A 25,701-nucleotide genomic window follows, 5' to 3' on the forward strand; every position below is an offset into this window, starting at 1 on the left:
ACTCATTCTGCACACACACTGCGCTTACCACTGTCACACTCACTTGGATCCTCCGCTATTTCGTCCTCCCGCTTCCTTGCCAGGAGACTGCGCAATGCACCAACGAATCCCGAGACCTTGAATGCGTAGGCTGCCTGCGGATCACCCACCTCTGCATAGTAATCGACCACAAACTCGAACTCCCTCACATTCCCCAACCGCCTCGCCAAGCACCTAGCGTCCCCTGCGCCCTTATCCATACCATTCAGCGTACCCATTGTCAGATGCCCGCGCCCCAGCACCGTCAGCTTCACGGCCCCCGACAGTCTTGGCGCCAGATTTCGCAGCGCCTCTAGGAGAAGCCCTGGGCACCGGCATTCGTCTGGCATGATCAGGTGCAGAGAGCGCACAGGGATGCCCGGATAGCCGCCGCTGCAAATCCACAGGAACCGGTGCCGCATATGACAGGCATGGTTGAATATGCCGTGTGGAAAGGTCCGCTGCACGACCAGTACGCGGAATGCCCTGGGGCACATTGCTGCGAACCACCGCCGGCTGACGGTCGCCAGCTGTGCAATCATGCGTGTATCGTCGATGTCCGTGGTGGAGTGGATATGCGGCTCATACACATACGCCAGAATGCACGCCAATATGTCGTGGTTAAGGAGTGCTATGTACATTGCAGAGGAAGAAAGCGGAAGGAAAGGGTGGGAGGGGTCTTGGTCATCACTGTAGTGCGTCTAGCTATTTATGCCAACTGGTTTTTGAAATAGGCGGGCGCGTTTCCGGATAGCAGTGCATTTTGCAGCCCCAAATAAAAACAGCTACTCTTTTGGCGTCTTTTCTTCTACGCATTCTATATGCACCTTGCTGAGTTTTCCGTTTAGGCACATGGACCGCCGCTCCCCCAGGCGAGCAGCCCCAGATCCCTATAGTCCTTTTCCAAAATTATCTGAGAGGAGACCTAGCGCCGCACATTCTTACACCGCTGATGCCACGATCAGTGCTCGCCACAATTTCTGCGCTTTTGGAGAGCTTTTCTATTAACATAAAAACGCCTTACGCATTCTGCTCGCCCTCCTCCATCTGGCCATCATCCTGCTCGGCCATCTCCTGGTCCTCGCTGGGCTTGTCCAGAACGAGCTCGCGCACATACAGGACGTTGTTGCAGCGGATCAGCAGCTCGCCGGGCAGCTCGCCGGTCGAGTTTCCGTCCTGGAACTCCTCGGCATCAACCAGCTGGATGTTCATGTACGAGTCGATCGAGGCTAGCCGGCCCTTGTACTCCTGGCCCCACTTTAACCGCACAACGACGGGTGATCCGACCAGCGATGTCAGGAATGGCTTTGGGTTGACCGGCGTGAAATCCATGGTGTAGAAAAAAGAACGAAGAAAAAGGTGCTCCGAACCTGAGATTTCCCCAGCGTACATCCCTCGCCACTTGCCATTTTCAAATCGGCAGTGGCTAGTATGGGGGAACGATAATTTTAGGATTTAATATATAATTAGCTGGGCTGGAATACAAGTCAGCTTGCTCCCTGCCTGGCCTGCTTGGCGGCCTTGCGCTGGGCGATCTTGGCGCGACGGGCCTGCTCGGCCTCCTCGACGCTCTTCATCATCTCCTTCAGGACCTCGTTTTCCTTCTCCATGCGCTTGCGCTCGAGCTCCTCGGTGCCGCCGGTCTTGCGCAGCTTGCGCTGACCCACAAAGTCGGCTAGCTCCTGGTCGAACTCATTGACCTTGGCGGCCAGCTCCTGCTGCCGCAGCTTCTCGGCGGCGCGCAGGGCATCCAGGCGACGCTCATGGTCAACATCGACGCATGTGATCTGGCGCAGCAGCCCCTGCTTCGCGTCAGGCGCATCGTCAGGCGACACCACGTCGATGAATTTGGTCGCGGCAGCCGGCACGTAGCTGTCGCTGGCGCGCTCGCGGACGCGCAGATCAACGACCTGCTCGAGCTTGTCCAGCACCCCGTCCAGGTGCCGCGCATCGTCCAGCAGCTCGCCCAGCATCTGCTCGACGTCCTTGACGAAGCTCTGCTCCTTCAAGATATTCTGCAGCTCCTCCTCCCACGTCAGCTTCCAGTCGGCCCGCGTCTCGTTGATGAACGCAACCAGCGCCTCCGAGCCCTGGGCCACCGCTGCCAGCTCGTCGCTCGCCTTGCGCAGCAGCTGCGCCGACGGAATCGAGCCGCGCTGAGTCACATCCTTGCGCATCTCCTGCACCATTGCGTCGGCATCCTCGAACCGCGCGTTCAAAGAGCGGTACTCGGTCTTGAGCCGGTCCTTGCCTGACTCAATGCGCTTGCGCAACACGCTCGGGTGGCTGCCCACGTCATCTCTGAGCCGCTGCATCGCCTGCTCCGCCGCCTCCTTCTCCTGCCGCAGTGCTGCCTCTGCCTCGCGCCGTTCCTGCCGTTCGACGCTCAACGCAAGCTCCGCTGCGTCTAGTCGCTTAAGAGCTGACGCCAGCTGCTCGCTGAGGTCGTCTGACGAGCCGTCGGTAGGGCTAGGCTTAGGGGCAGGTGCTGATGGAGCAGCTGCAGATGCCTTTTCAAGAGCTGCATCGACCTTGGCGTTCTGTGCGTGTATCTGCTCATTAACAGATCCTACTGCTGCCGCCAGCTCACCCCTGAACTGCTCTGGCAGCTTCGATACTGTGTCGGCCAACGCCTTGACGATCTCAGTCAGCCCCACAATCTGTGCCTGGACCGCCGATGGGTTGTCCTCATCCTGCTGCTGCTGCTGCTCTTCCTTCTTTGGCTCGGTTGCCAGTGTCCCAGGCTGCGCACGCCAGCTCAGCACCGAGCCGTCGACGACATCAGCCATATCCTCGAGCTCATAAAAGTGACCCGACACCGCATCCTTAATGTAGATGGACGGCAGCGTGTCCACCTCCTCGGCCAGACGCGCGCGGTACTTGTCAATGAAAAGCTGGATCAGTGTGGTCTGCGACACGGACTCAGTCAGCCTGGCGCGCTTCGTATCGTCGCCCAGCTGCAGATACACGTGCTTCTCGTCGCCCAGATCTACCACTCCGGCTGGAATCTGCGCCTTGTTCATGTCAGCAATAATCTCGGCAATCTCGTCGTGCTCCGATGAATCCGACGCTGCATACGTCTGCCGTGCTGGTGCTGTATACCCAAACTCTACGCGCTGCGACTGCATGTCGGTGCGGCCCGCCAATAGCCGTGCGCTGCCTACCACGTGACGGTCCTCATATGGCGACGACTCCTCCTCCATGCGGTACCGCCGTGCTCCGTCCGCCTCGCTGTAGTCGATTGTGCGCATCGCCGCATAAAGCTCCGGTGTCCGCCGGTCGCTGTCTGCCACGTACGGCTGGAAACCGCCGCTCTGCGCTACGTACTCCGCCGTGCGCTCGTACGCCGGGTCGTAGACTGGCCGCCGCGCCTGCGGTCCTGTTTGCACGCGTGCCAGTCCGCTGCGCTCGCCTGCCCGCGAGTATGCTCCGCCGCTGCTACGCGTCGTACGCAGGCTGCCGTTACCGAACCCGCCCGCCGTCCGCCGTGGTGTCATGCGCTCCGAGCCCGAAGTTGCCACTGCATACTCGGTGGGCTCGGGCGAATGTGTGCTATACCCGTAGCCGCCCTGGTTACGATTCATTTGAAATACCCTGCTGTACGAATTATGAATACTAAAATAAGTTGGAAAAGCCAAGCAGAAACAGAAACAGAGAAGAGAAGAGAATACCTGCAGCTCAGCTTTTGGGGAGGGGCTATACGCACAAAAGAATTGTCACCTTCGGTTCCTGGCACGTGATCTGCCCCAAGTCACTGGGAGTCCTCAGGCCGCACATCAGCCATCTCCTCAAATGCATCTGCAGGGCCTTTGGTTTCGGCTACGGCAGTGATGGCTGTGGAAGCGGAAATATTGGGAGCTCTAATGTTTGGACCGGTGTTGACAAGAGGCTTGGGTAGAAGCTAGTGAGAAGATGGTACCAAAAGATGAATGGAATAACAGACAAGAGGTTACCAAGTATTCAAGTTCAATGAATTACATATACTGAACTCGAAGCGGGCATAGGACGAACTCTGCAGTTTCACTTTCATATTGTCGATGTTATGATGGCTTTGAACGTCTCACTTGCACAAGCGAGTGCATATTTCTGTACCCTTACGTTTTGCTGCAGAAAAGCTATATCCTGGCATACTCTTACATAACTGAAAGATAACAAAGAGCGATATATTTGGTCACACAATGGGTTGGAAAAGCTGGCATATTTACTGCCTTCCCCATTCGTCCTGGCAGCTGGAGAGCGATAGAGGGAAAGGCAGCATGATATCTGGTTGAGTTTAAGAACTGCTCTGACCAGTGCGTGGAGCGTTGACGAAAGGCGTGTAGAAAAACCTCCGCTATACAATACTTGTATATCTCTTAATGTGGATATATATAACCGCCGAAAAGACTGCGGCGTGGCTCCGTGGTAAACTGCATTTGGCATTTTATGTTAGAATCCCAAGACCCGATTACTATGAACTATATACCTTCTTCTCGCTATTACCTTCTCCCTTATTTATCATTTCCTTTTTGCTTTGCTACTTCTCACAGCCCTATATTTCCCACCTTGTGCTCCAGATCTACAACACCGATACTGCCGACACTGCTGCTGAGGAGCTTCTGGGTTCTAACGACAGACATCTAGGCACCAATGACGGGAGTGCCCAGTCCGCTACCGCTACCATTGCGACTACTAACGCCATTATCATCACCATCATCGAGCAGCTGATTGCTAAAGTCATGGCAACAGAGCTCGATCGCTCTACCAGCAGCACCAATGCGACGACTGTTACTAATGCTGCTGGTGGCGATTGTGTTGCTCAGAAGTGTCCCTTTATGAACCTCTGGGCAGTATGTGGCCGCGCCTTGGCTGTCCTGGTTACGACTTCTGCAGCTGACTCCCATGCGCACTAGTTGCAGAGATGTCATGCACTAGCTGCCCAAAGATATTAGCTGTGCTGTCTTAATTTCATTATCTCTTTCATTCGTTCGTTCGTTTGTCGGTTTGTTTACAATCATCGTATTTAAAGCCGAGTAACTTGCCACGAAAAACGGGATACAGGAATTGCCTGCAAATACATTCGAAACATATGTGATTCCCTTGAAAACGCAGGCAGGTTGAGAAATTAGTGAGGGATATTGTGACAAGGTATTGAGCGGAATGGGCTCGATAATTGAGCAAAAGAGCATAGAAAAAGGTGCAAGGGGTTTAGAAATGAAAAGTGCCAGCTTTCTATCCATATATGCCAACATTAGCTAGTGATACGCAGCATCCGAGCCAATTTGAGTGACTAAGAAGCTTTTACCTGCCTGTCCATCATACGGTTCTCCTCGACTCTTTTTCCTTCGATTATTTTTCATCTCTCTGATTCTATATTACCTTGCACTCAGCTGAGCCAAGAGCGAACTGCTCACAGGCTCGGTTATGAACTAAATAAGCACGACTCCGCTTGACATATGTACAACAAAGCCAGCTTTGATCGAACATATCGCCTCAGCTCAAATTCGTGTATGTGACAGGCAACTATCGATAACAACTGGCCAAAATGCATCCATTTGTAAGCATAATAAGTAAAATCACTTTCTTACTGAACCACAGGTAAAACATTCAACTGAAAACCAAGGTATGCGAGCGTGCTCCTCAGGCATCAGAGGGCCATAGAATCCCAGGCGGTGGCAGATACTGTCGAGAACACCAGGTTCACATGCTTTCGCTCATGCTTATACGGGCTGTTTCTGTGCTATGATCGCGAGATAGCCTTGGCATGTTTCAGGTGCATACCATCTGCGCATATCTCATCGCACACAAACAACATCTCCAAAAATCTCATGGAACGTGAGTAGACTGAATAGCACCATACGGGCATGGAGTCTAGAGTTTCTGGGGCCGATAGCAAAAAGGTTCCCAGGAAGAGCCTTGGCCCGTGCACGTTTGGGTTGGGCAGGACTTGCTGAGTGCAGCAGCAGCAGCACTGAGTGCAGCAGCAGCGGTACTGAGCGAGGCAGCAGCGGTACTGAGCGAGGCAGCAAGAGCATCGAGTGTGACAGCAGTATCGCTACATGGCAGTGCCGATAGGTAGGGTAGGGGCTGCGGCGATGTTGCTGCTGAATACGGCGGGGTCAATGGCAAGAATTCCGATGGCGGTCGGGGAAACAGGTGCTCTGCAGAGCGCAGCATGGGCGGCGGCTCTGGTTTCAAGTGCGGCATGAGCCACAGTGACATTGCAGAAGCTGCTGGTGGTGCTGACTGCAGTGGAGCCCCCAAAGATGGGCCTGGACCAAGTGGTAGTGCTGAGCGTGGTGGGGGCAGCAGCTTCTTTAGTGAGAGTCGCACCCACGATGAGCGTGGAATAGGGACCTGCCTTATTGCTGCGACTGGCTGCAGCTCTGAGGGTGATGGAGGCATCAGTGCCCCAGCTTCGACCAGTTGCTGTGCTGAGCATGGTGGAGATAGCATCAAGATAGCAGCAGGCAGTGGTATTGCTGAGCGTGTCGGGGGAGTGGTGATAGTCCCATGTGCATCAGTTACAGAAGTGGTGCCACAGCGCACATCCGTGCCAGCGCCAGTGCCAGCGATGGAGACACCATGTGCACCAGTGCCAGTGCCAGTGGAAGCAGAGGGAGCAGTGGTAGTATCGCGCGCGTCCGTTGCAGCGGTTGTAGCCTCGCGGGTATCAGCAGCTATGGCAGCGGCGGCGGTGGAAGAACCGTGCACGTCGGTTGCAGCGGTGGTGACCTCGCGCACATCAATAGCTATGGCAGTGGCAGCGGTGGTAGAACTGCGCGCGTCGGTTGCAGCGGTGGTGACCTCGCGCACATCAGCAGCTATGGCAGCGGCAGTGGTGGAAGAACCGCACACGTCGGTTGCAGCGGTGGTGACCTCGCGCACATCAGCAGCTATGGCAGCGGCAGTGGTGGAAGAACCGCGCGCGTCGGTTGCAGCGGTGGTGACCTCGCGCACATCAGCAGCTATGGCAGCGGCAGTGGTGGTAGAACCGCTCACGTCGGTTGCAGCGGTGGTAGCCTCGCGGGTATCAGCAGCTGTGGCAGTGGCAGCGGTGGTAGAACCGCACACGTCGGTTGCAGCAGTGGTAGCCTCGCGCACATCAGCAGCTGTGGCAGCGGCAGTGGTGGAAGAACCGCGCGCGTCGGTTGCAGCGGTGGTGACCTCGCGCACATCAATAGCTATGGCAGCGGCGGTGGTGGAAGAACCGTGCACGTCGGTTGCAGCGGTGGTGACCTCGCGCACATCAATAGCTATGGCAGTGGCAGCGGTGGTAGAACTGCGCGCGTCGGTTGCAGCGGTGGTGACCTCGCGCACATCAGCAGCTATGGCAGCGGCAGTGGTGGAAGAACCGCACACGTCGGTTGCAGCGGTGGTAGCCTCGCGCACATCAGCAGCTGTGGCAGCGGCAGTGGTGGTAGAACCGCTCACGTCGGTTGCAGCGGTGGTAGCCTCGCGCACATCAATAGCTGTGGCAGCGGCAGTGGTGGAAGAACCGCGCGCGTCGGTTGCAGCGGTGGTAGCCTCGCGCACATCAGCAGCTATGGCAGCGGCAGCGGTGGAAGAACCGTGCACATCAGCAGCTATGGCAGTGGCAGCGGTGGAAGAACCGCGCGCGTCGGTTGCAGCGGTGGTGACCTCGCGCACATCAGCAGCTGTGGCAGTGGCAGCGGTGGTAGAACCGCACACGTCGGTTGCAGCAGTGGTAGCCTCGCGCACATCAGCAGCTATGGCAGCGGCAGCGGTGGTAGCCTCGCGCACATCAGCAGCTATGGCAGTGGCAGCGGTGGTAGAACCGCTCACGTCGGTTGCAGCAGTGGTAGCCTCGCGCACATCAGCAGCTGTGGCAGTGGCAGCGGTGGAAGAACCGCACACGTCGGTTGCAGCAGTGGTAGCCTCGCGCACATCAATAGCTATGGCAGTGGCAGCGGTGGTAGAACTGCGCGCGTCGGTTGCAGCGGTGGTGACCTCGCGCACATCAGCAGCTATGGCAGCGGCAGTGGTGGAAGAACCGCACACGTCGGTTGCAGCAGTGGTAGCCTCGCGCACATCAATAGCTATGGCAGTGGCAGCGGTGGTAGAACTGCGCGCGTCGGTTGCAGCGGTGGTGACCTCGCGCACATCAGCAGCTGTGGCAGTGGCAGCGGTGGAAGAACCGCACACGTCGGTTGCAGCAGTGGTAGCCTCGCGCACATCAATAGCTATGGCAGTGGCAGCGGTGGTAGAACTGCGCGCGTCGGTTGCAGCGGTGGTGACCTCGCGCACATCAGCAGCTATGGCAGCGGCAGTGGTGGAAGAACCGCACACGTCGGTTGCAGCAGTGGTAGCCTCGCGCACATCAATAGCTATGGCAGTGGCAGCGGTGGTAGAACCGCTCACGTCGGTTGCAGCAGTGGTAGCCTCGCGCACATCAGCAGCTGTGGCAGTGGCAGCGGTGGAAGAACCGCACACGTCGGTTGCAGCAGTGGTAGCCTCGCGCACATCAATAGCTATGGCAGTGGCAGCGGTGGTAGAACTGCGCGCGTCGGTTGCAGCGGTGGTGACCTCGCGCACATCAGCAGCTATGGCAGCGGCGGCGGTGGAAGAACCGTGCACGTCGGTTGCAGCGGTGGTGACCTCGCGGGTATCAGCAGCTATGGCAGCGGCAGTGGTGGTAGAACCGCGCATGTTTACTGCAGCAAAAGTGACCCCGTGCACCATGGAGGCGGTAGAGATGTTGGTGTGCGAAGCGCGGAGAGTGGAAATGGTGGTGCGCACGACGATAGCAGCGGCCGACTGCTTCTGGGCCATCTGGCATGCATGGTAGTAAGCCAGCCTGCGGCGGCCGGCGGAGGCACTGACAATTTTTGCCTGTACCTGAAGGAGCACATGCAGCGCCTCCAGCCCGCGCGGTGATGCAATCATTGCATGGGTGACGAGGTGAGAACTCTGGAGCTCTCTCTTGAATGTATCGCTGGTAAGCAGCCCCAAGTTACCCACGGGCTTTCCCCACACAGAGCGCATGTAAACGTACACTGCTACACCACAGGTAACCGAATCAGCTACCTCGGTCACCTTGATGATCTTCTCGAGGAGCTTGGACGCCGCTCGGGCGATGGTCTTGGCAACATCTCCGGTTGCAGTGCGGCGGCCGCGCAGAAGGTGCCGCGCCTCTGCGATTTTAAGGCGAAGAGCGGCGATGGTAGAGGGAGGAATGGGAGTGGTAAATGCAGACATCTAACAGTATTGATACTTGATGTGTTTAGTATCGTATGTGCTTGAACGTGTGCTTGAACGTGTGCTTGAACGTGTGGGAGTGAGCGAGTGAGCGAGTGAAAGTGGAATATTCTTACCTTATTATGCTTGTATTTGCGAGTACGAGAAATATAATTCGTTTGGATTGTAAGGAAGAAGAGAAGAGAAGAGAAACTGGCCAGCATGCGAGTGCGCAAGCTTTTATACCTGGATTTTTTGTTGCTGCTGGGGGTTCGACGCGTAATTTTTCGTCTCGACGTCAAAATCTGGCAAAGGAATCAGCAAGAATCTGGCCTGTAGATGAGTAGTGGATGATTCTATTCGTTGCCGGTTGTTCATGTCAACAAACGATGCCATAGGTGCAATCGAGAAAAGGACATGAAGCGATTGTGCCCAGTATCGGGTGGCTGCCAGTGGTGGTCGGCTATTCCGTTGTTCTCCGACTGCTGAAGAATGATGGCAAGGTACCTACACCATACTTGCTGAATGGTCTGTGGGGAAGGGTAGAAAGGCGCAAAAAGGGTCCCAAGATTATGTAACGCAAGCCTATATCCAAATACAGATATACCACAGTAACCGCTTCGATGGCTGCAAGGTAGATCTGCAGTAACTGCCATTTTTGAAATTTCAACCGAATTCGCCAAATGTCTTTTTCGAATTCAATGAATTCAGCGCATGTCGCTGGGGGAGGCAAGTATTTTATAGCGAGGGCAGCCTTTCTCGCTTTTCTCGCTTTTCTCTGATGTGGCACTGGCCAGGAAAACCCCTCAGATAATCGATCGATATTGATGGGGGCAGCCCGGAGCTATACACGCGTACGTATGTGTACGCTCTTCTTTTGACTGATACACCCGCAGTCGTGGCTTTACAGCGGCTCTACCACTGTTCGATCTCAATAATAATCTACCTACCATTATGTTCCACAGTCGATACCGATATTGTCAAATGGCTATATGGTTCTTGCAAATCATATATTTGGAAATTGGATTCCCAAATCGCAGAGCTACTGAGGTCATAGCGCTAGTGCCAGTCGCAGTCAGCATGTACATAGTTCTTACACCACGGCCTTGCTGTGGGTATTGATGGTTGTTGTAGACGGCTCCTCCCTTTATTGTAATTAATATAGCATAATTTAAGATGCTAATCCACGAATGGTAGTTAGCAGACCGATGTCTATTCTAGTAAAGCCCATATGATTATTAAGACTCAAGAGCAGGCAAAGTTACTAGGTAAAGCGTCGGTTTGCCAGAACCAATCGATTCCCCACTGATTTTGGGAAGATCGCGCCTAAAACGCATTGCGCACGACGGATAGCTGGTCTTTTCCTTTTCTTTCAATTAAATAGTATCTTCTTGTACTCAGTACCAGTCTCTCACCATGTCCAGCTAATGAACTGGGATTACAGATTGTGGAGTTGTTAAGCAAGCGACCGCTTTCGTGAAAAACAGCAGCATTGACACTGATACGCTCACACAGACGTTATGAAGTCAGAGCTACCGTTGTGAGAGGTTGCTGAGATGGCAAATCAGCGTGTCACTTACAGTAGTGATTGGAACCACAAATATAGAGGCGATTCCAGGGCTGAGAACAATGCTGCTAGGTAATGACAGAAGCTACTGTTATAGACTGCTACACTTTCTGTTCTCAGAATGGTTCGAATTCAGTCATAGTACCTGTGTTTTGTTTTCACACTCAGTCTGAGCCATGCTGAGCACCACATGTCACTCGACCTAGCTGTGTAGTTTACACGATTGGCACGACCTGGTTCAACAACTCTGGTACATGCAGTATGTACCTGTTAGAATAACTACGAACTCGGATCCAGTATTGCAACACAAAATGTAGAGAGCTGACTCTGTAGTATGACATTGAATGGCAAACGAGACAATCTGTACAATTGATGTGAGGCCACTTCAGCCCTTCAGATGCTGGGACCTGCTAAATAGTAGCCAACACCATAGTACTTCATTCAACCCGTTCGCATAAACAGACTTCTTTTGCTTACCAGAATAGGATGGCGTATCAATCTGGACACACGTACCTTATTCTGGTCATGTGAAATCTTTGAAATCCTTTTAGTTGTTCTCATCTGTCCATTGGTTTTCCCGCTTGGCAAATTTTCACACTTTTAGGATATTCAGTGCAAGTCTACTCCTTTGACCTTTCAAGATATTCTACTTTTCATTAAGCACTTAGTGCCTTTTAGTTGTATTGCCGCGGTCAGCTCATAATGGCTATGCCTTGTTGCTGGCGCGTGGCTTTGTGTCCCAACCGTCTGAGCCCAGTGCCAGGTTGTCTGTGAATCGGCAATCAGGGCGCAGTATCCCATCCCCAATGCTGTAAGGCTGTACTGTGCCAATGGCACCCAGTATTGATCCCAGGGTGTGCCAGCATGAGAGCGACTACCAGGATTACCAAAATAGAGTACCCCTAGGATAGATCACAGACACAACTGCCTAGCTTGCAGTTCCCAAAGCTGCCAGCGCTTATTTTTGGGTGGTGCCCATCGCTACTACCCTACATAAAGAACTACAACAAAACTCGGCAGCAGAAGCCAATGGTGCCATCCAGCCCACCCTCGCCGCTGTTATCCACTGCAGGGCATCTGCGCTTGAACAGCGTGTTTTCAGGACTGTGTGAGTCGACATATGATGCTGATGTTGCCAACATGAAACGACTGTTCGGTCCTGCATAGCTCCTGAGCGTATTTAAATAATGTGGAAGCTAGTTTGTAAAGTGTGGCTATATGGCTTTTTAATGAAGGGAACCGAGAAAATATATTACTTGTCTAGTATTCGTGGACTATGGATATGCAGATGAGATACGCCGTGAAATTGCTACACAGGATGTTTGTATATAGAGCTAGCTGTCTTGGTGCCGTTCTATTATTCACTGGAGGTTAGATTTATGCCGACTAGAATGTATTAGCATAAGAGGTGGTCAGCTTAAAATTGAGAAAAGGGATAAAGCCACCAGAGTAGCCAGTATAGCTCGCGGATGGCGCCTATCCAGGGTCCTTAATATCATTGGCTTGAAGGGCTCGGATTCGAGTCCTGGGAGGTATTTGGGGTTTTAATCGAATGGAAATTCGTGCAGACCGATATGGTGCAGCGTAGTCGCTGAGCCCACAGGGGGGCCAGCGCTATATACACGCTTCTTGACACTCTGTCCAAACTAGCAGTATACAGCATAACGCATTATGCTGACATACTACCAGATGCCCCCGCGAGCCATCGTTTCATGTTTTGGAGTATCATAAGAGTTTTAGTATTTTGTGAGAAAGTAATCGACGTGAAAACTACAGAAACAAAAGGGGGACAGTGACGTGTGTACGGGTGGTCTTTTTTTGTATGTATTCAAAGCCCATCACATTATATGCCTTGGTCGGAACTCTGCTCATAAGCTCGATGCTTCACAGCACTCGAATGACTTACCCACATTGTCAGGCCGGCATACGTATTTTCTGATTGCTCCAGTTTTCATAAGCTGCGAGAGCCATCGGCCAGTTGACTAGGCAGGCTGGTACCAAAAGCTGCTATCGTGAGCACGGTCCTGCTTGGGGTATAATCGGGCATCGGAATTGCGGCTCTCAAGTTGACCAGTCATAAGATCTCAGGAACCCATGGGTCGAACCCCCAGGCTACAATACCTCCTTTCACTGTTTCGAGCGACAGACGCCATACACATGCGGGCGCCTGCCCCTTCATCCAAGGATTCTTCCTTTCCTTCTTCGTATTTTGTACTTCATACGCTCCAATATATGTCGTAGAAAGGTACTTCAGAAAGTAAACATATTAAGGCAGTTGCAAGGGGCTGTTTTCGGAGTATATCACACACGACATGCCACACTATGGTTGGGCGATCCGTTCCAACTGTTGATGAAATAACTGTAGAGTCGCCAGTGTATATTTGTGATCATCGCAAACATTTCTCGCCAGTAGCTATGCAACGATATTGACGATTCATTCTCGACGATCACACTGCTCATTCAGACTATACACACTCCATTCACTGCCTCCCCCTCGCCATCCACTGCTACACGTACATCCAGTGCGCTGACTACGCCTGCTGCCCACAGGAACCGGTCCAGCGAAAACTGCCCAGCATCAAAGACATCTGCAAACGTCTCACTGAGAACTGGAAACAGTGCGGAGTGAATCTCGTAAAGCTCCATTAGCATGTCCGCATACTGCTCGCTCTGCTCGGCTACCAGCATCGGATGCTTGAACTCTTCAAGTCGCTTGACTGCAGCATGCCACACCGAGGCCGGATCAAAAAGCGCGCGGATCAGGAACAGCGCTAGCAGCGTATCTTCGTCCACATCCACCTGCTCTGCAGCCTCTGCGAATGCAGCGTCCCCCACAAATGACTCCTCTGTGATTACTGCAGTATCGATAAACTGTTCCACCGGGCTCTCGGTGCGCGCGCGCTTGTTGGGCGAGCTATCAGTGGTGTTGCCCTGCTGCAGCACAACATCGCAGCTAGCTCCACCCGTAGCTATGTATTTTGGCAGCGCGTGTTTGCCAGCTCTAGCTAGATCGCTACCAAGCGCGCCAAGTTGCCGTACTGAGCTGACAAGCTCGTCGATTGTGCTGATGATCGCCTCGTAGACGCCCTTCCTGTACATTCGCGCCACCCGTGTGTTTTCCGTGTCAATGTTAGGCAGATTAGCCTCAACTGCCTCGAATTTGCATCGCTGCTGGCCCAGCAGTAGTAGCAAAAGATGACGCGCATTCAACTCTACCCGCAGCCCGCAGTCTTCCAGGTCTTCACGCTGCGCGGCTCCCAGATAATGCATGTCTGCCTCGTTCATCGCCAGAACACGCAGAATCGGCAAAAGATCGGTGGTCATCGCTGCCCGCGTAATGCAGTGCCGCAACTCGCCCAGTCCGGTCGCTTCCAGCACTTGTTTCTTCTGCATATACAGCGGGTCGCTCGCGTAGTTGAGCTTCACATGGAAAAAGTCAAACGGGTTGCCGGCGATGCAGAACCCGTATCCGAGCATCAGCTCCTCGTTCGACTTGGGCCCGTAGTTGTTCAGCGCCTGCGATCCCGCTGCCAGCCCCACCTCGGTCACCAAGGAGATCCCCGATGTACCGTGTCGCCACGTGACCTTACTCTGGGGGTAATGGTTCACCATGTCCATCAACGGCAACAGAATCGCATTCCGCGCCGACCGCGCATCCTCATGGTCCTTCACCAGATCGTCCGTGAACGACCGCGATGTGCAGACTGTGACTGCCCATAGGTACGTGTTGAACGTAAACACTGATCGCGGAAGAACCGTCTCCTCCACCGCCTCCAGCGCCTGCTCATATTCCTTCATGTACTTTTCCCGCATCTCGCCCACTGAACTGCCTGCCGGTGTGCCATCCAGAAACTGCAACTCATCATCGCTGAAAAACAACGGCGTGTGGAACTCCTTTGGCAGTACGTCAATGTATGGTTTCCAGAACGACTGCTTGTTGACGAACCGCTCGTGCACCAGGAACGCACACATTAGTGGGCGTCCCTCCAGCTCGCTGTCTGCGGGAAGAATCGATCGGCACACCTTGTCTGTGATTATGAGCTCAGGGGGAATGTGTATGTATGCTTCACCAGCGGTCAGCGCTTGCTTGGCTACCACGCCGTTGCCGACTCCAGGAACAGCCTCGATCTGGACCTTGCTGGCCGAGCCCCCATGCTCGGTCACCCAGTCAAATAGTGCTTTTATGTGCGTGCCGTTGCTTTCGGCCATTTCAGTAGAGTATTTTTTTGAAGCACGTGGAACGAAAGAAAGAGCCAATTTTTTCAAAAGATTGGACCACCAGAATATTGGAACACCAAATGATCTGCTGATTAGATATCAGGTGATCTTCAGTCATGCCGTGCCTCTTGACTGCAGAGATGCCACGTGATCAACATACCGAATGAAACCCGTATATCTGGGCAATCTTAACCTACCATACACTATTATCATCCACGTCGTGGTATTATCAAAAGGGGTGTTAGAAGTAAGCTCACCAGGCAACATAGCAATAGCTTAGTGGAAAGCATTTATAGATTTGATATAAATCTGACGGGCTCAAGCTGTATCCCGTTCACACAGGCAGGTTTCCAAGTACAGCAGCTGAATTGTTGCAAAGTATGGCGTAACAATTCACACGCCGCTGGCCGTCTTATTCACACAGGCCTGGACACGTTTTCAAATACCACCAGTTCCTGGAGTGTATAGATCCTGGCATCTCCAACTTCTGCCAATTGCAAACCCAGCTTATTTCTTTCTCAATGGATCCACTCAACCCAGACTCGTTTAACCACAAGCACGTCGAGGAGTCGGGACACTGGGTCCTGGACGAGCAGCCAGAGTTCTGCAACAGCGCTTTTGCAAAGTTCCTCAAGCATCTGGAGGATAGCGGTCATGTTAAGAAGTAAAATAAAATATTTTTTGTGTGTGCTCTATTTAGGAAGCTTTTGCTGCGACCATGACAGATCCACCTTACAATTTCTCTATACTGCCGATTCCTAAAAACACTATGCCGGAATTTCCGCTCTATACATACAGCCATGCATATCCACTCACCCCTTATCCTTTTCAGACTATTTTTTCAGATGTCATCAGCCTCTGGAGCATATAAATACACGAGTATGCAGGAAGGAGTCCAGGGCTTTTCCAGCACTAGCGTCCACTCACCACCTTGTTCTTTCCTAATGGATCCACTCAACCCTGACTCGTTTAACCACAAGTTTGCCACGATCAACGGCACCACCATTCACTATGTTGACGAGGGCACCGGTCCGGTTATCCTTTGCTTCCACGGTTTCCCTGATCTCTGGTATGGCTGGCGCAAGCAGATTCCCTACCTTGTCTCGCTCGGCTACCGCGTAATCGCCCCCGACACGCATGGCTACGGCCAGACCGATGCTCCGAAGGATCTCAAGGCATATGGCGCCAAGAACATCGTCAACGACTTTGTCTCGCTGCTTGACACTCTGAACATCCGCGAGGCGGTGTGGGCTGGTCACGACTGGGGAGGCAATATAGCCTGGCGTGCTGCCCTCTGGCACCCGGAGCGTGTCATTGGCGTCATCTCCTACTGCACACCATACTTCCTGTCACCTGAAAAGTACATTCCCCTGGATGAGTCTGCAGCTCAAATTCCTGAGCTGTCCTACCAGCTATATTTCGGAAGGGCAGAGACTACGCACGAGTTCAATAAGGAGCTGCCCCTGCTTATTAGGGCCCTGTTCCGCCCACGGAATGAGTTTCTGAGCATGAACATCTTCAGCCCCATTGTTCCAGTTGAGCAGCGCACGCTCACAGATGTAAAAGGTCTGGAACTCAGTGGACTGCTAACGCAGCAGCAATATGAATACTATATCAGCGAGCTTGAGAAGAATGGCATGGAGGGTCCGCTCAACTACTACCGCGTATACCAGATCAATTGGGAGGATGAGCATGAGGCTGGCCTGCTGATGGGGAAGATCGATAAGCCCTGCATGATGGTTACGGCAGGATATGACGCCGCACTGCCTGCAGAATGGGTCGAACATATGCTGCAGTTCGCTCCCAACATGACGCAGGAACATATCAAGGAATCGGGTCACTGGATTCTGAATGAACAGCCAGAATCCTCTAACAATGCATTTGCAAAGTTCCTTAAGCACCTTGAGGACAGCGGTTTTGTCAAAAAGTAGCAATAAACAAGCCCAGTGCTATTAAAACTCAACCAGTTTGCGTGTGCCTCGAGCCAGCAGGGGCTCAGTCTCCCATTCTGGTGCCTATACATACAGCTACTACTTTGATTTTCTTTACCTACTGGCAATGTTCACGTGCACTCAATATACATTAAAAGCACTAAGCAATGTATACAGTAGCTACACATAGAGCAAACTTGTGGAATGGCTTGGTGATTCATATACTGCGCTATGTACCACACATACCAGCACCATACTGAACACATGTACATTTTGTGCACGCCACAAACTGATGTTGCTGTTGAATAATATACTCCGAGGCAGAGAGTAGGCTTGCAGGCGCACATAATGATCTGTTTTCTTGGCGTGCAGTCCCTATTTTAAGAATGGGATGCTTTCCCAGCCCTTAGATCCCATCTGTACTGCTGGCCAACAGCCTATACAAGCCAATCCAACCTTTCTGGAAAAGGCACCAGCAACACTTTTTCTGGAGAGGAGTGGTCAGACAAGAGATTTCTGATGTCCCTATATTGCAAATCCAACAAAAATTAGCACCCCCGATGCCAAGATCTTCTCTGAAGAATACGAACTGGGTGCCTATTGGTGCAGTGTTGGCCAACTGGATGTAAATAGCTGGCAAGTAATATTGCCAGCAAGAAGGGGCTGACGAGGCCCTCACCTAGCCTGCAGCGGTATACAAAGAAGCAGCTTCGGAGAGTATCATCTCAAAGCCATTCTCTCTGTACTTTCATTTGACCGATTCCCTCAGCTATAATGCTAGCCCGTTGCACGCCTTTTGTATCTCGCCTATCGGTCTTTTTGGTAGCCCTCATATGTATAATAGCGACTAGCTTTTTGCTCTTGCGGCACAGGTTTGGCCATCTATGGTCAGGGTACCAATATAAAAAGGACCTTGCTATCATAATGCCCGTGAATCAGAACTCGGACCTGCAGTTCTACCGAAACATGTGGGTTGGCGAATACCTCCGGCCAGTATGCGATTTCCAGGAGGACCACTGCAGCATGGCATGTAATCGGTTGTCGACATGGGATACGTTGGACAAAAAGACAGCGTGCTTTGTACGTGAGATTAAGGCGAACTACAAGAACACAGAGTTCTTTATCAAGCTGGACGATGATGCATTTGCTGACTACGAGTACATTATGAAGCTGATGGACAAGTATCGCGGGTACGAAAAACCCGTTTACATCAGCGACTTTATCCTCAACCTTGACGGGAACCCAGTGTTGAACGGCAGCTGGTACGGCAATGGGAAGTTCTATATGTTTAATCGCAAGTTGGTTGACTGCATAGACCCTGATATTGTCTACCATGGCAATCGCAACGAGGATGCAGTTTTCGGTGCCATGGTTTACAATGGATGCGGACTGGTTGAGCAGGTACGTGAAGACGATTCAAAGATATGGCACCGCGAGTACCGTAACAAAAACAAGTATATCGACCTGGCTGCACTCCGGAACCACGAGTAGAATAGGACAACTGCTTTATTGGCGCACATTCGTTCTAGTTGCTATAGTACTACCCTGGATAGAATGAATAGCCAGACATGAGCTGCAAAGGACTAAGTGAAAAGTGTGAAAGGAGGCAGCGCCAATGCTAGCAATGCTAGCAATGCGATTGGCATTAGGCCCAGGCGACTAGCGGAGTTGACGTGGTAGGCAATAGCAGCGCTTCCTTCGACACAGTCAGCTGCGGTGTCTTTGTCTACCCTGGCTGAAATCCTGGAGCTGGATGGCTCTTTGGTTGCCTCCTTCATTGTGCTGATGAGCAGTGCTTGGCTATGGCAGCTGGTGACGACTCCAGGGCAGGTGTACGAATGACAGTCAGAACTGTAGCAGCACCAGGGGATATCACCGTTCTCCCGACATTTCACCTTGTCGCCGTCAATTTCTGTCCATATCTGGTCAACTATACCGTTGTGAAGCAGCCAGAGGGAATCGCCTTCACTGGTGTGTAGCGGCCGACTGGTGTGGGGGACTACAAGGTGTTTATAACAAGGGAGAGTCATGTGGCAGCCAATGGGATACTGCAGTGACATGACCATCCCACATAGAAACCACCCAGCCATTTGAGCTGACCTGCCCGGTGCACATGTGCCCATACACTCTGCTTATCGAGATTGAGGACGATTTGGCGGAGAATTTCCGCGAGCGCACACTGGCGAGTCACGATCCAGCTCCTTTGCTTCATATCCTGCACCAGCATATCCTTCAGATGCCTCGGGTTCGATACACGCATTTCATCTCTGCGTAAGTATCGGCACTAAACTGACTTCTGGTCCCCTCGCATGCAACCCTGGGAGCTGTTTTAATGAAGTACCAGTCTGTAGCAAAGCCGACATTTTTGTGGGGATTCTTGGCGGAACTCTGGGGTACTTTTTGCACGAGCGGGAGCGGCCCAAGGACATGCAGCGGCCGCTGGTCGACCTGCTCCGGCGGCGGCTCAGCCTGCCCAAGCACCAGGAATAAAGCGACAAACCGGCTCGCATCGAGTGGGCAGGGGCTGCGCATAGAACAACGACCTGAGCAAAACAAGGTGGCACTATTCGCAGCTCTCTTCCTTTGCTAGCTCTCATTACCTTTTCCAATATTCCTTTTCCAAAATGACAACAGTGAAGGACCAGCCTGCCGGGACTCTGCTGGGCAAGCGCCTGATAGTGCTTGCCGTGTGCATCTATATGACGCGCGCAATCCTCGGTGTCGTAAAGTGCATGCTGGATATTGCGCTGATATCGTCGGTGGTGCTCATAATGGCTGCATTTTACAGTGCCACGGGGAACCTCGACAGCAAAGGAGTGCCAGCAACGGCGCTAGCCAAGCTCGAGGCCCTGGTCGACCCGATGTTCGCCCAGGCGGCCGATCGTCTGCCGGCGTTGTCAGGACCGCTCCAGTCCATTGCCGGTTATATTTACGCAAGCCCAGACGCGTCCTCAGGTGACAACAGACCGCGGTGTGCACCAGCTCAGCACGTGCATAGGCCAAGAGCCATTTGACTGTGGGGAGTGCGCGCAGGCTGCACTAAGACATCAGCGCCTGTTGGACTGTGGCCGTGTTATCGGTCGGGCGATTCTGTGTGACGCTGTCGCGACGTCAAGCTTGCAGTGCAGCGAAAACACCAGAAGCAGCAAGGACACGGCTATTAGCCCCTCTTCCGTTCTGTTTGCCTTTTTGTAAAAACCAAATTTCCACTAGCACTAAAACCTTATATCAAACACGTAGCATGGACACATACCTAGGTAAGTGGATGACATCCGTTTGTTGCGGTCATGGCGCCAAGTGAGCAGCTGCAGCGGTCTGAAAAGAGGGGCTTTCTTGTAGACTTGGTCCAGAAGTGCGCACGGTACAGCTCCTGCCAGAGTTGCGTGGAGCAAGAGGGCTGCGGGTTCTTTGACAACACAGGCGTGTGCGTTCCTGGCAGCTGGCTGAACCCCTCGCAGAACCACACGGCTTCTGGCGACCTCTGGCGGTACTACCACGGCCAGTGCTACATCAGCACACGCGTCGAATTTGTACTCTTGCCAGCCATCCTCGGCACCCTGATTCTGGCGGCTGCCATCGTCTCCATCTGGCGGTACTTCACTCTCAAGACCTTTGCGCACGGCTGCGACAACCACGGGTACCTGGAGGCCTGCACAGAGAGCGACCGCGAGTGCCAGCACCACAGCGACGAGCACACCCCGCTGCTGATTGACAACGACCCGGGGTCGCGAGCCAGCGGGAAGCGGCTGTCGAACAAGTCGTCGATGCTGAGTCCGGATCCAATCGAGACAGCAAGAGCGACGCAGCAGGCGTGGGCCGATCGGACACCCGGCAACGCATCGTTCGAGGAGCAGTACGGGTCGTGGGCCCAGCGCAGTGGCCATATGGTCCAGCCCCCGCCGGGCCCTGGCAACTGAGCCCCTCTCGCCTCCCAGCCATACACACAGCAAAAGTTTAATAGCCCTAATTGCTTTTTGCTCTCCTCAGCTTTTCTCCATTAAAAAATTCACGCTCTTTCCACAAATTCACACTCGCAATGCGGTGCCGGTCGATACTGAGTCTTGCAGGCGCTTTCGTCCTGGGCCTGCTTATGCTGCTGGCACGCCCAGCCACGGCGAATGCGACGCCTGAGGACAAGATTAAGCAGCTGTATAGCAGCAGCAGCGACCACACAAACAACTGGGCCGTGCTTGTGTGCACATCGCGGTTCTGGTTCAATTACCGGCATATGGCCAACACGCTCTCTCTGTACCGCACAGTGAAGCGCATGGGCATACCCGACTCGCACATTATCCTTATGCTGGCCGACGACGCAGCATGCAATGCGCGCAACAAGAAGCCCGCGGCAGTCTACGACCACCCGCGTAAGGCCAAGGATCTGTATGGCGACAATGTCGAAGTGGACTACCGCGGGTACGAGGTGACTGTAGAGAACTTTATCCGGCTGCTGACGGGCCGCGTATCGCCCGACACGCCTCGCAACAAGCGGCTACTGACGGATGACAAATCCAACATATTCATTTACATGACGGGTCACGGCGGCGAGGATTTCCTAAAGTTCCAGGACGCAGAGGAGATCAACAGCTACGACATCACGGACGCGTTCAAGCAGATGTCAGAGAAGCAGCGGTATCACGAGATTCTCTTTATGATTGATACCTGCCAGGCCAACACAATGTACAGCAAGTTTGAGTCGCGAAACATTCTGAGCATTGGGTCGAGCAAGAAGGGCGAGAACTCGTACTCGCACTTCCACGACTTTGATCTGGGAGTGTCGGTCATTGATCGGTTCACGTACTATAACCTTGACTTCTTAGAGTCGGTTGACATGTCGAGCAAGCAGACGCTGGCCGATCTGGTGCGTGCGTACAATACGTCACTTATTCATTCTCATCCAGGCGTGCGCGATGATCTGTTTGCACGCGATTTGAGCAAGGTAAGGATGCCAGCACCATTTCTTGGATATGGAGGCTGCAGCAAGAGAATGAGGAGGGCGAAGAGGGGAGGAGGCAGGAGGGGCACAACTGAGTGTAGCAGTAGATGTGTACGAGCCTGCCCCTTTGTTGATACTGCCTGCAGCTGCTGTTGGGCCATGTGCTGCTTTAGCCGGGACGGATAATGGTCGAGCACCACTGGCACGCTTATATTTTCACTACCACGTCGCTAAAACTCCTCGCTGTTCCATTGTAGACTTACCTGACGGATTTCTTTGGCGCTGTGCAAAACATCGAGCTAACAGCCGAGGCGTTCCCCATCGGTCAGACACAGGACAAGGCGAGGTAGTAGCGCAGCTTGCTTGGTGTAGGGCATTGCACCCATTCTCTTTTTTTCTTGACCTGATTCCTGCATCCAAAACGCATCATAAAAACACAAACATTGAATGGGGTCTCGGACATAGCAGAGATACATGCACATGCATATTGCAAGAGTTGGCAACAATCCGCATCGGGTTCGGTATGTTGGCTTGTGGCAAAGGGCCCGGAGAATACGGAGAAAGGTGTCAGATATCGCGTCGTTTGTCTGCCTCTTTACATTAGAGTTGCGACATGCCTCGGCCTGAGCCTCCCCTGTGCCTATGCGTGCAAATCCCAGGGCGTATTTTTAGTCTGGAAAGAAGGGACACTGCGTACCCAGCCAGTGCCTTGTTCTTCGCGATATAGGGGAGGGGCGTATAAGCAGAAACGCCTAGAAAGCTTGTGACGTTCGCGATTACTTTTCCGCCAAAGAAAGAACCGCTCGGTGATGCGAAAATGCTCGTAATTAATAGCCCTTGCTCGTGCCTTGTCTTTTGTCCTCCTGAAGGGCGGCTCTCATATTCGCGATTGGCAGGCTAATCGGACACCACCCATTGTTCTTCAGGCGACTGCATGCAAACCCATGCCACAACGCGGGCATCTTGCGCTGTCCTGGCCCTGGGCTCCTGGTAAAACAAGCACTGCGCTCTGTCCTAACAGACACCTCGTGTCATAAATAGGGAACCAGCTGCTCTGCCCCCTTTCTCTCTCCTGTCCTGGTGTGGAAATACATTTGTTTTTATTTGGTTCTGCGCGAAAAGGGACACTCTTGCTAAGCACTCGTTAATTTTATTTTTGCCTCTTGCTCTCTCCGTTATATATAGCGCACTCGCCACTCCGCTCCTCCATCCCCCTTTTGTCTATCAAGCCCTGAACGCGCCACACTCCCCTCCCTTTTCCTCCCCTCCACTTTCAGTTCTCCATTCGTCCCTCTCCTCCATCGGCACTCGCCACATTTCTTACACCCCTCCATCTCTCTGCATATATCCATAAAAGAAAACCACCTGTATCTATTTCATTACCATCATGGCATCCACTACGTTCCCAAGCATCAATGTGCAGGCCACGCAAGCCATGCAGCCAACCCAAATTGGCCCCAAGTCACCGATCGGCTGGTGGGAGATTCCGCGCTACAGCACCTGGGATCTCGGCAACAAGTACGCTTGCAGCCAGAGTACGCTGGTCGGCCGCCGTAGTCAAGAGACTCCCGAGAAGCCATCAGCTGTGCCCTCGGCACTGCCGACCGTGTACCCGCGCCAGAGCACTGACGCTGAGTCGCGCGTCTCCTTCAGCAACAGCGTCAACGAGTTGCCGCGCATGTCTATTGTGAACGATTTTGGAATGGGCCTGGATGCCGACATGGGCCGCGCGCACCGACTCCCAACGCTCCTCCACAATCCGGACCTTATCGCCAAGTACCACGCCGCAGCCAAGATGACTGAAGACAAGGACGTGCAGTACGAATTCGCAAGGCAGCTTCTTCTGTGCGGGTCGCCTGACCTGGCAGACCTGGCAGCGGAACTCAAGGATATGCGCGCCGAGAGCCGCCTTGTCATGGAAGGCGTTTATTGGATGCTGCGCTTGGCCAGCAAAAACAAACATGTAGACGCCAGCTTTATGGTCGCTCGCTGGTATGAGCTCGGCAAGTACGGGTGCCCGGTCAATAAGAAAAAGGCACAAAAGTACTACCTGGTAGCAGTCAGGGCTGGCCACAAGGCTGCCGGCTACCATCTTGGCTGCATGTACGAGGCGCAAAAGAAAGTGCGTAAGGCGCGCGAGTGCTTCGAGACGTCTTCCAAGAAGGGCTTTTCCTTGGCCACATATCGGCTCGGCATGGCGTATCTGAGCGGGACACTAGGTGTGACCGCTGATTTTAGCATGGCATGCTCGTTTTTGAGAGAGTCTCTGTTCCATGCTACCCATCCGGTCGCCGATGCTGGGTATCACCTGGCCGTTGCCTTGATCCAGCTGCCCTCGTTTGATAGACACATGGTGTCTGAGCCCCATCTGTACTTGAAGCGTGCGTGGTTGCTGGGCCACTGCGACGCAGGTGCGCTGCTTCGTGATATCCTAAAGTAAAGAACTCATTAGGATAAACAGCACCAGACACCTCATGACCAACAAAAATAATCTGTGGCGCTATCCAGTTTGCATATGTTGCACGTAGTCAAAGAAATATACGTTTATTCTTGGTGCTGATATATCCGATAGACCACTAGAACTGTGACTCTAATACTAAAGTAGCTACCAACTGGCATAATGCATGGCTGTGCTGACATGCCGAGGCATGCCCTGTATTCACACCCGAGCTGTTCAAAACTTAATATACCACAAACGAATAGCCATGCAGCTATACCACTGCTGTTTCTTGGACAACCGAACCCTCTGTTTTTCTGGCGTATTAATAACCCTGCCCTCTTCCCTCCTTCCTTGTTAGCGATATATTCATATTATTTTAGCAATCTCTCGCAGAATGAAGGCTTCACTTATTCTCTCCTTCTCAGCACTTTGTGTTCCCAGCCTGGGCGAACCAATAATCAAGTCGCTTTTAGTCACCTTGGGTGCCGAGGAGCCAATGGCTACGGTGGCTTCCCATATAGCCAGCACAGGTGCTAGTTATGTGGTCGACCACCAAACTATGCTAAAGCCTGTGCTAAGCTACATTCCCGGTGCTCAAATAGCCCTAGGTGCGGCAGGTATTTTTGGTGGCAGTTTTGCGGGCGGGATAGCGGGCAGAATGGGCGGTAATGCAGTACGCGGGTTTTTGGAGGGCGAGGCAGGCAACAACATCCCTCTTGCTGGGTGGATTATACGCGACGATGATGAGAAAAAGACCGAGTAGTATTTTACTTGCAGTCCAGTTTGTCTGTCAATGAAACCACTAAAAGGAATGGTTGATAGTGAGTTTGTGAAACATGGATATCGTCGAATGCAGTGGCATAGTGTACCTTTTTCACGGTTGCATTTATTTCACAGGATATCTCCAAGTACAGCAGCTCGCATATTACATTCCAATATGAATGTATCACGTATATTTCTGGCGATATCGTTCTGTGCATCGTGTCTCGGTGCGCCAATGGTAAAGTCAATAGCGGTCGCCGCGGGTGCTGTAGAATATTTGACCACTGGCGCCTATAACATAGCCACCGTCGGTGCCAGCGTCATTGTCGACAGCTAGAACCTGCTCCAGCCATTACCCCGCTATTTCCCAGGGGCACAGCTGGCGCTAGGGGCGAGCGGGTTACTCGGTGGAAAGCTTGCTGGTAATGCAGCTGGTGAACTGGCAGGCAATGAGGTGCGTGGGCTTTTGTACGGCGAGTCGGGGAACGGTATTCCACTGGTGGGGTGGATTATTCGTGAGGGCAATGAGAAAGAAGGAATGCTTGAATTGGCATTCACATCAGCATCAATGGAGCCTCAATAAAGCGACGTTATACTGGCAAATGAGGTCTATGTTATGCCACACTAATGTTGAGCATCCAGTTTAATAATGCGA

The 25,701-nt window shown here is 52.9% G+C and overlaps 13 protein-coding genes across 13 annotated transcripts; 8 read left to right on the plus strand and 5 right to left on the minus strand.

Annotated features, from left to right (window-relative positions):
• Positions 1-2: 2 nt before the first annotated feature.
• Positions 3-659, minus strand: DL89DRAFT_293319 (uncharacterized protein; the record flags this gene model as incomplete). Its single annotated transcript, XM_040890381.1, has 1 exon — positions 3-659. The coding sequence occupies one exon, from the start codon at positions 657-659 to the stop codon at positions 3-5; it is 657 nt and encodes a 218-aa protein (XP_040743391.1).
• A 379-nt stretch (positions 660-1,038) lies between these two features.
• Positions 1,039-1,350, minus strand: DL89DRAFT_257929 (small nuclear ribonucleoprotein F; the record flags this gene model as incomplete). Its single annotated transcript, XM_040885561.1, has 1 exon — positions 1,039-1,350. One exon carries the CDS (start codon positions 1,348-1,350, stop codon positions 1,039-1,041), a length of 312 nt encoding a protein of 103 aa, XP_040743392.1.
• Positions 1,351-1,505: 155 nt separating this feature from the next.
• DL89DRAFT_223661 (actin interacting protein 3) lies at positions 1,506-2,333 on the minus strand (the record flags this gene model as incomplete). The annotated part of the gene is made up of 1 exon (XM_040884652.1): positions 1,506-2,333. The coding sequence occupies one exon, from the start codon at positions 2,331-2,333 to the stop codon at positions 1,506-1,508; it is 828 nt and encodes a 275-aa protein (XP_040743393.1).
• Positions 2,334-4,376: 2,043 nt separating this feature from the next.
• DL89DRAFT_257931 (uncharacterized protein) lies at positions 4,377-4,910 on the plus strand (the record flags this gene model as incomplete). The annotated part of the gene is made up of 1 exon (XM_040885562.1): positions 4,377-4,910. One exon carries the CDS (start codon positions 4,377-4,379, stop codon positions 4,908-4,910), a length of 534 nt encoding a protein of 177 aa, XP_040743394.1.
• Positions 4,911-5,597: 687 nt separating this feature from the next.
• On the minus strand, positions 5,598-9,365 carry DL89DRAFT_317003 (uncharacterized protein). Its single transcript, XM_040891083.1, has 2 exons — positions 9,333-9,365; positions 5,598-9,216 (listed from the first exon to the last, which is right to left on the minus strand). Exon 2 carries the CDS (start codon positions 9,214-9,216, stop codon positions 5,869-5,871), a length of 3,348 nt encoding a protein of 1,115 aa, XP_040743395.1. The 5' UTR covers positions 9,333-9,365; the 3' UTR covers positions 5,598-5,868.
• A 3,608-nt stretch (positions 9,366-12,973) lies between these two features.
• On the minus strand, positions 12,974-14,991 carry DL89DRAFT_246893 (SET domain-containing protein). The gene has a single exon (XM_040885114.1). It carries the CDS (start codon positions 14,969-14,971, stop codon positions 13,223-13,225), a length of 1,749 nt encoding a protein of 582 aa, XP_040743396.1. The 5' UTR covers positions 14,972-14,991; the 3' UTR covers positions 12,974-13,222.
• Positions 14,992-15,924: 933 nt separating this feature from the next.
• DL89DRAFT_235738 (alpha/beta-hydrolase) lies at positions 15,925-16,923 on the plus strand (the record flags this gene model as incomplete). Its single annotated transcript, XM_040884963.1, has 1 exon — positions 15,925-16,923. The coding sequence occupies one exon, from the start codon at positions 15,925-15,927 to the stop codon at positions 16,909-16,911; it is 987 nt and encodes a 328-aa protein (XP_040743397.1). The 3' UTR covers positions 16,912-16,923.
• A 648-nt stretch (positions 16,924-17,571) lies between these two features.
• On the plus strand, positions 17,572-18,481 carry DL89DRAFT_267878 (uncharacterized protein). The gene has a single exon (XM_040887698.1). It carries the CDS (start codon positions 17,836-17,838, stop codon positions 18,400-18,402), a length of 567 nt encoding a protein of 188 aa, XP_040743398.1. The 5' UTR covers positions 17,572-17,835; the 3' UTR covers positions 18,403-18,481.
• Positions 18,482-19,013: 532 nt separating this feature from the next.
• Positions 19,014-19,866, plus strand: DL89DRAFT_323040 (uncharacterized protein; the record flags this gene model as incomplete). The annotated part of the gene is made up of 2 exons (XM_040891370.1): positions 19,014-19,182; positions 19,263-19,866. Coding segments are annotated over 2 exons (408 nt in total), but the record flags the coding sequence as incomplete, so codon positions are not given.
• Positions 19,536-20,828, plus strand: DL89DRAFT_293325 (uncharacterized protein; the record flags this gene model as incomplete). The annotated part of the gene is made up of 3 exons (XM_040890382.1): positions 19,536-19,866; positions 19,910-20,013; positions 20,301-20,828. 3 exons carry the CDS (start codon positions 19,536-19,538, stop codon positions 20,826-20,828), a joined length of 963 nt encoding a protein of 320 aa, XP_040743400.1.
• A 173-nt stretch (positions 20,829-21,001) lies between these two features.
• DL89DRAFT_223956 (GPI-anchor transamidase) lies at positions 21,002-22,194 on the plus strand (the record flags this gene model as incomplete). The annotated part of the gene is made up of 2 exons (XM_040884668.1): positions 21,002-21,847; positions 22,102-22,194. The coding sequence occupies 2 exons, from the start codon at positions 21,002-21,004 to the stop codon at positions 22,192-22,194; spliced, it is 939 nt and encodes a 312-aa protein (XP_040743401.1).
• A 1,037-nt stretch (positions 22,195-23,231) lies between these two features.
• DL89DRAFT_257939 (uncharacterized protein) lies at positions 23,232-24,284 on the plus strand (the record flags this gene model as incomplete). Its single annotated transcript, XM_040885563.1, has 1 exon — positions 23,232-24,284. The coding sequence occupies one exon, from the start codon at positions 23,232-23,234 to the stop codon at positions 24,282-24,284; it is 1,053 nt and encodes a 350-aa protein (XP_040743402.1).
• A 394-nt stretch (positions 24,285-24,678) lies between these two features.
• Positions 24,679-25,047, plus strand: DL89DRAFT_257940 (uncharacterized protein; the record flags this gene model as incomplete). Its single annotated transcript, XM_040885564.1, has 1 exon — positions 24,679-25,047. The coding sequence occupies one exon, from the start codon at positions 24,679-24,681 to the stop codon at positions 25,045-25,047; it is 369 nt and encodes a 122-aa protein (XP_040743403.1).
• Between the last annotated feature and the right edge of the window lie 654 nt (positions 25,048-25,701).

The sequence above is a fragment of the Linderina pennispora genome (genome assembly GCF_002104995.1).
Source record: "Linderina pennispora strain ATCC 12442 chromosome Unknown DL89scaffold_7, whole genome shotgun sequence".
In the NCBI taxonomy this organism is placed as follows: domain Eukaryota; kingdom Fungi; phylum Kickxellomycota; class Kickxellomycetes; order Kickxellales; family Kickxellaceae; genus Linderina; species Linderina pennispora.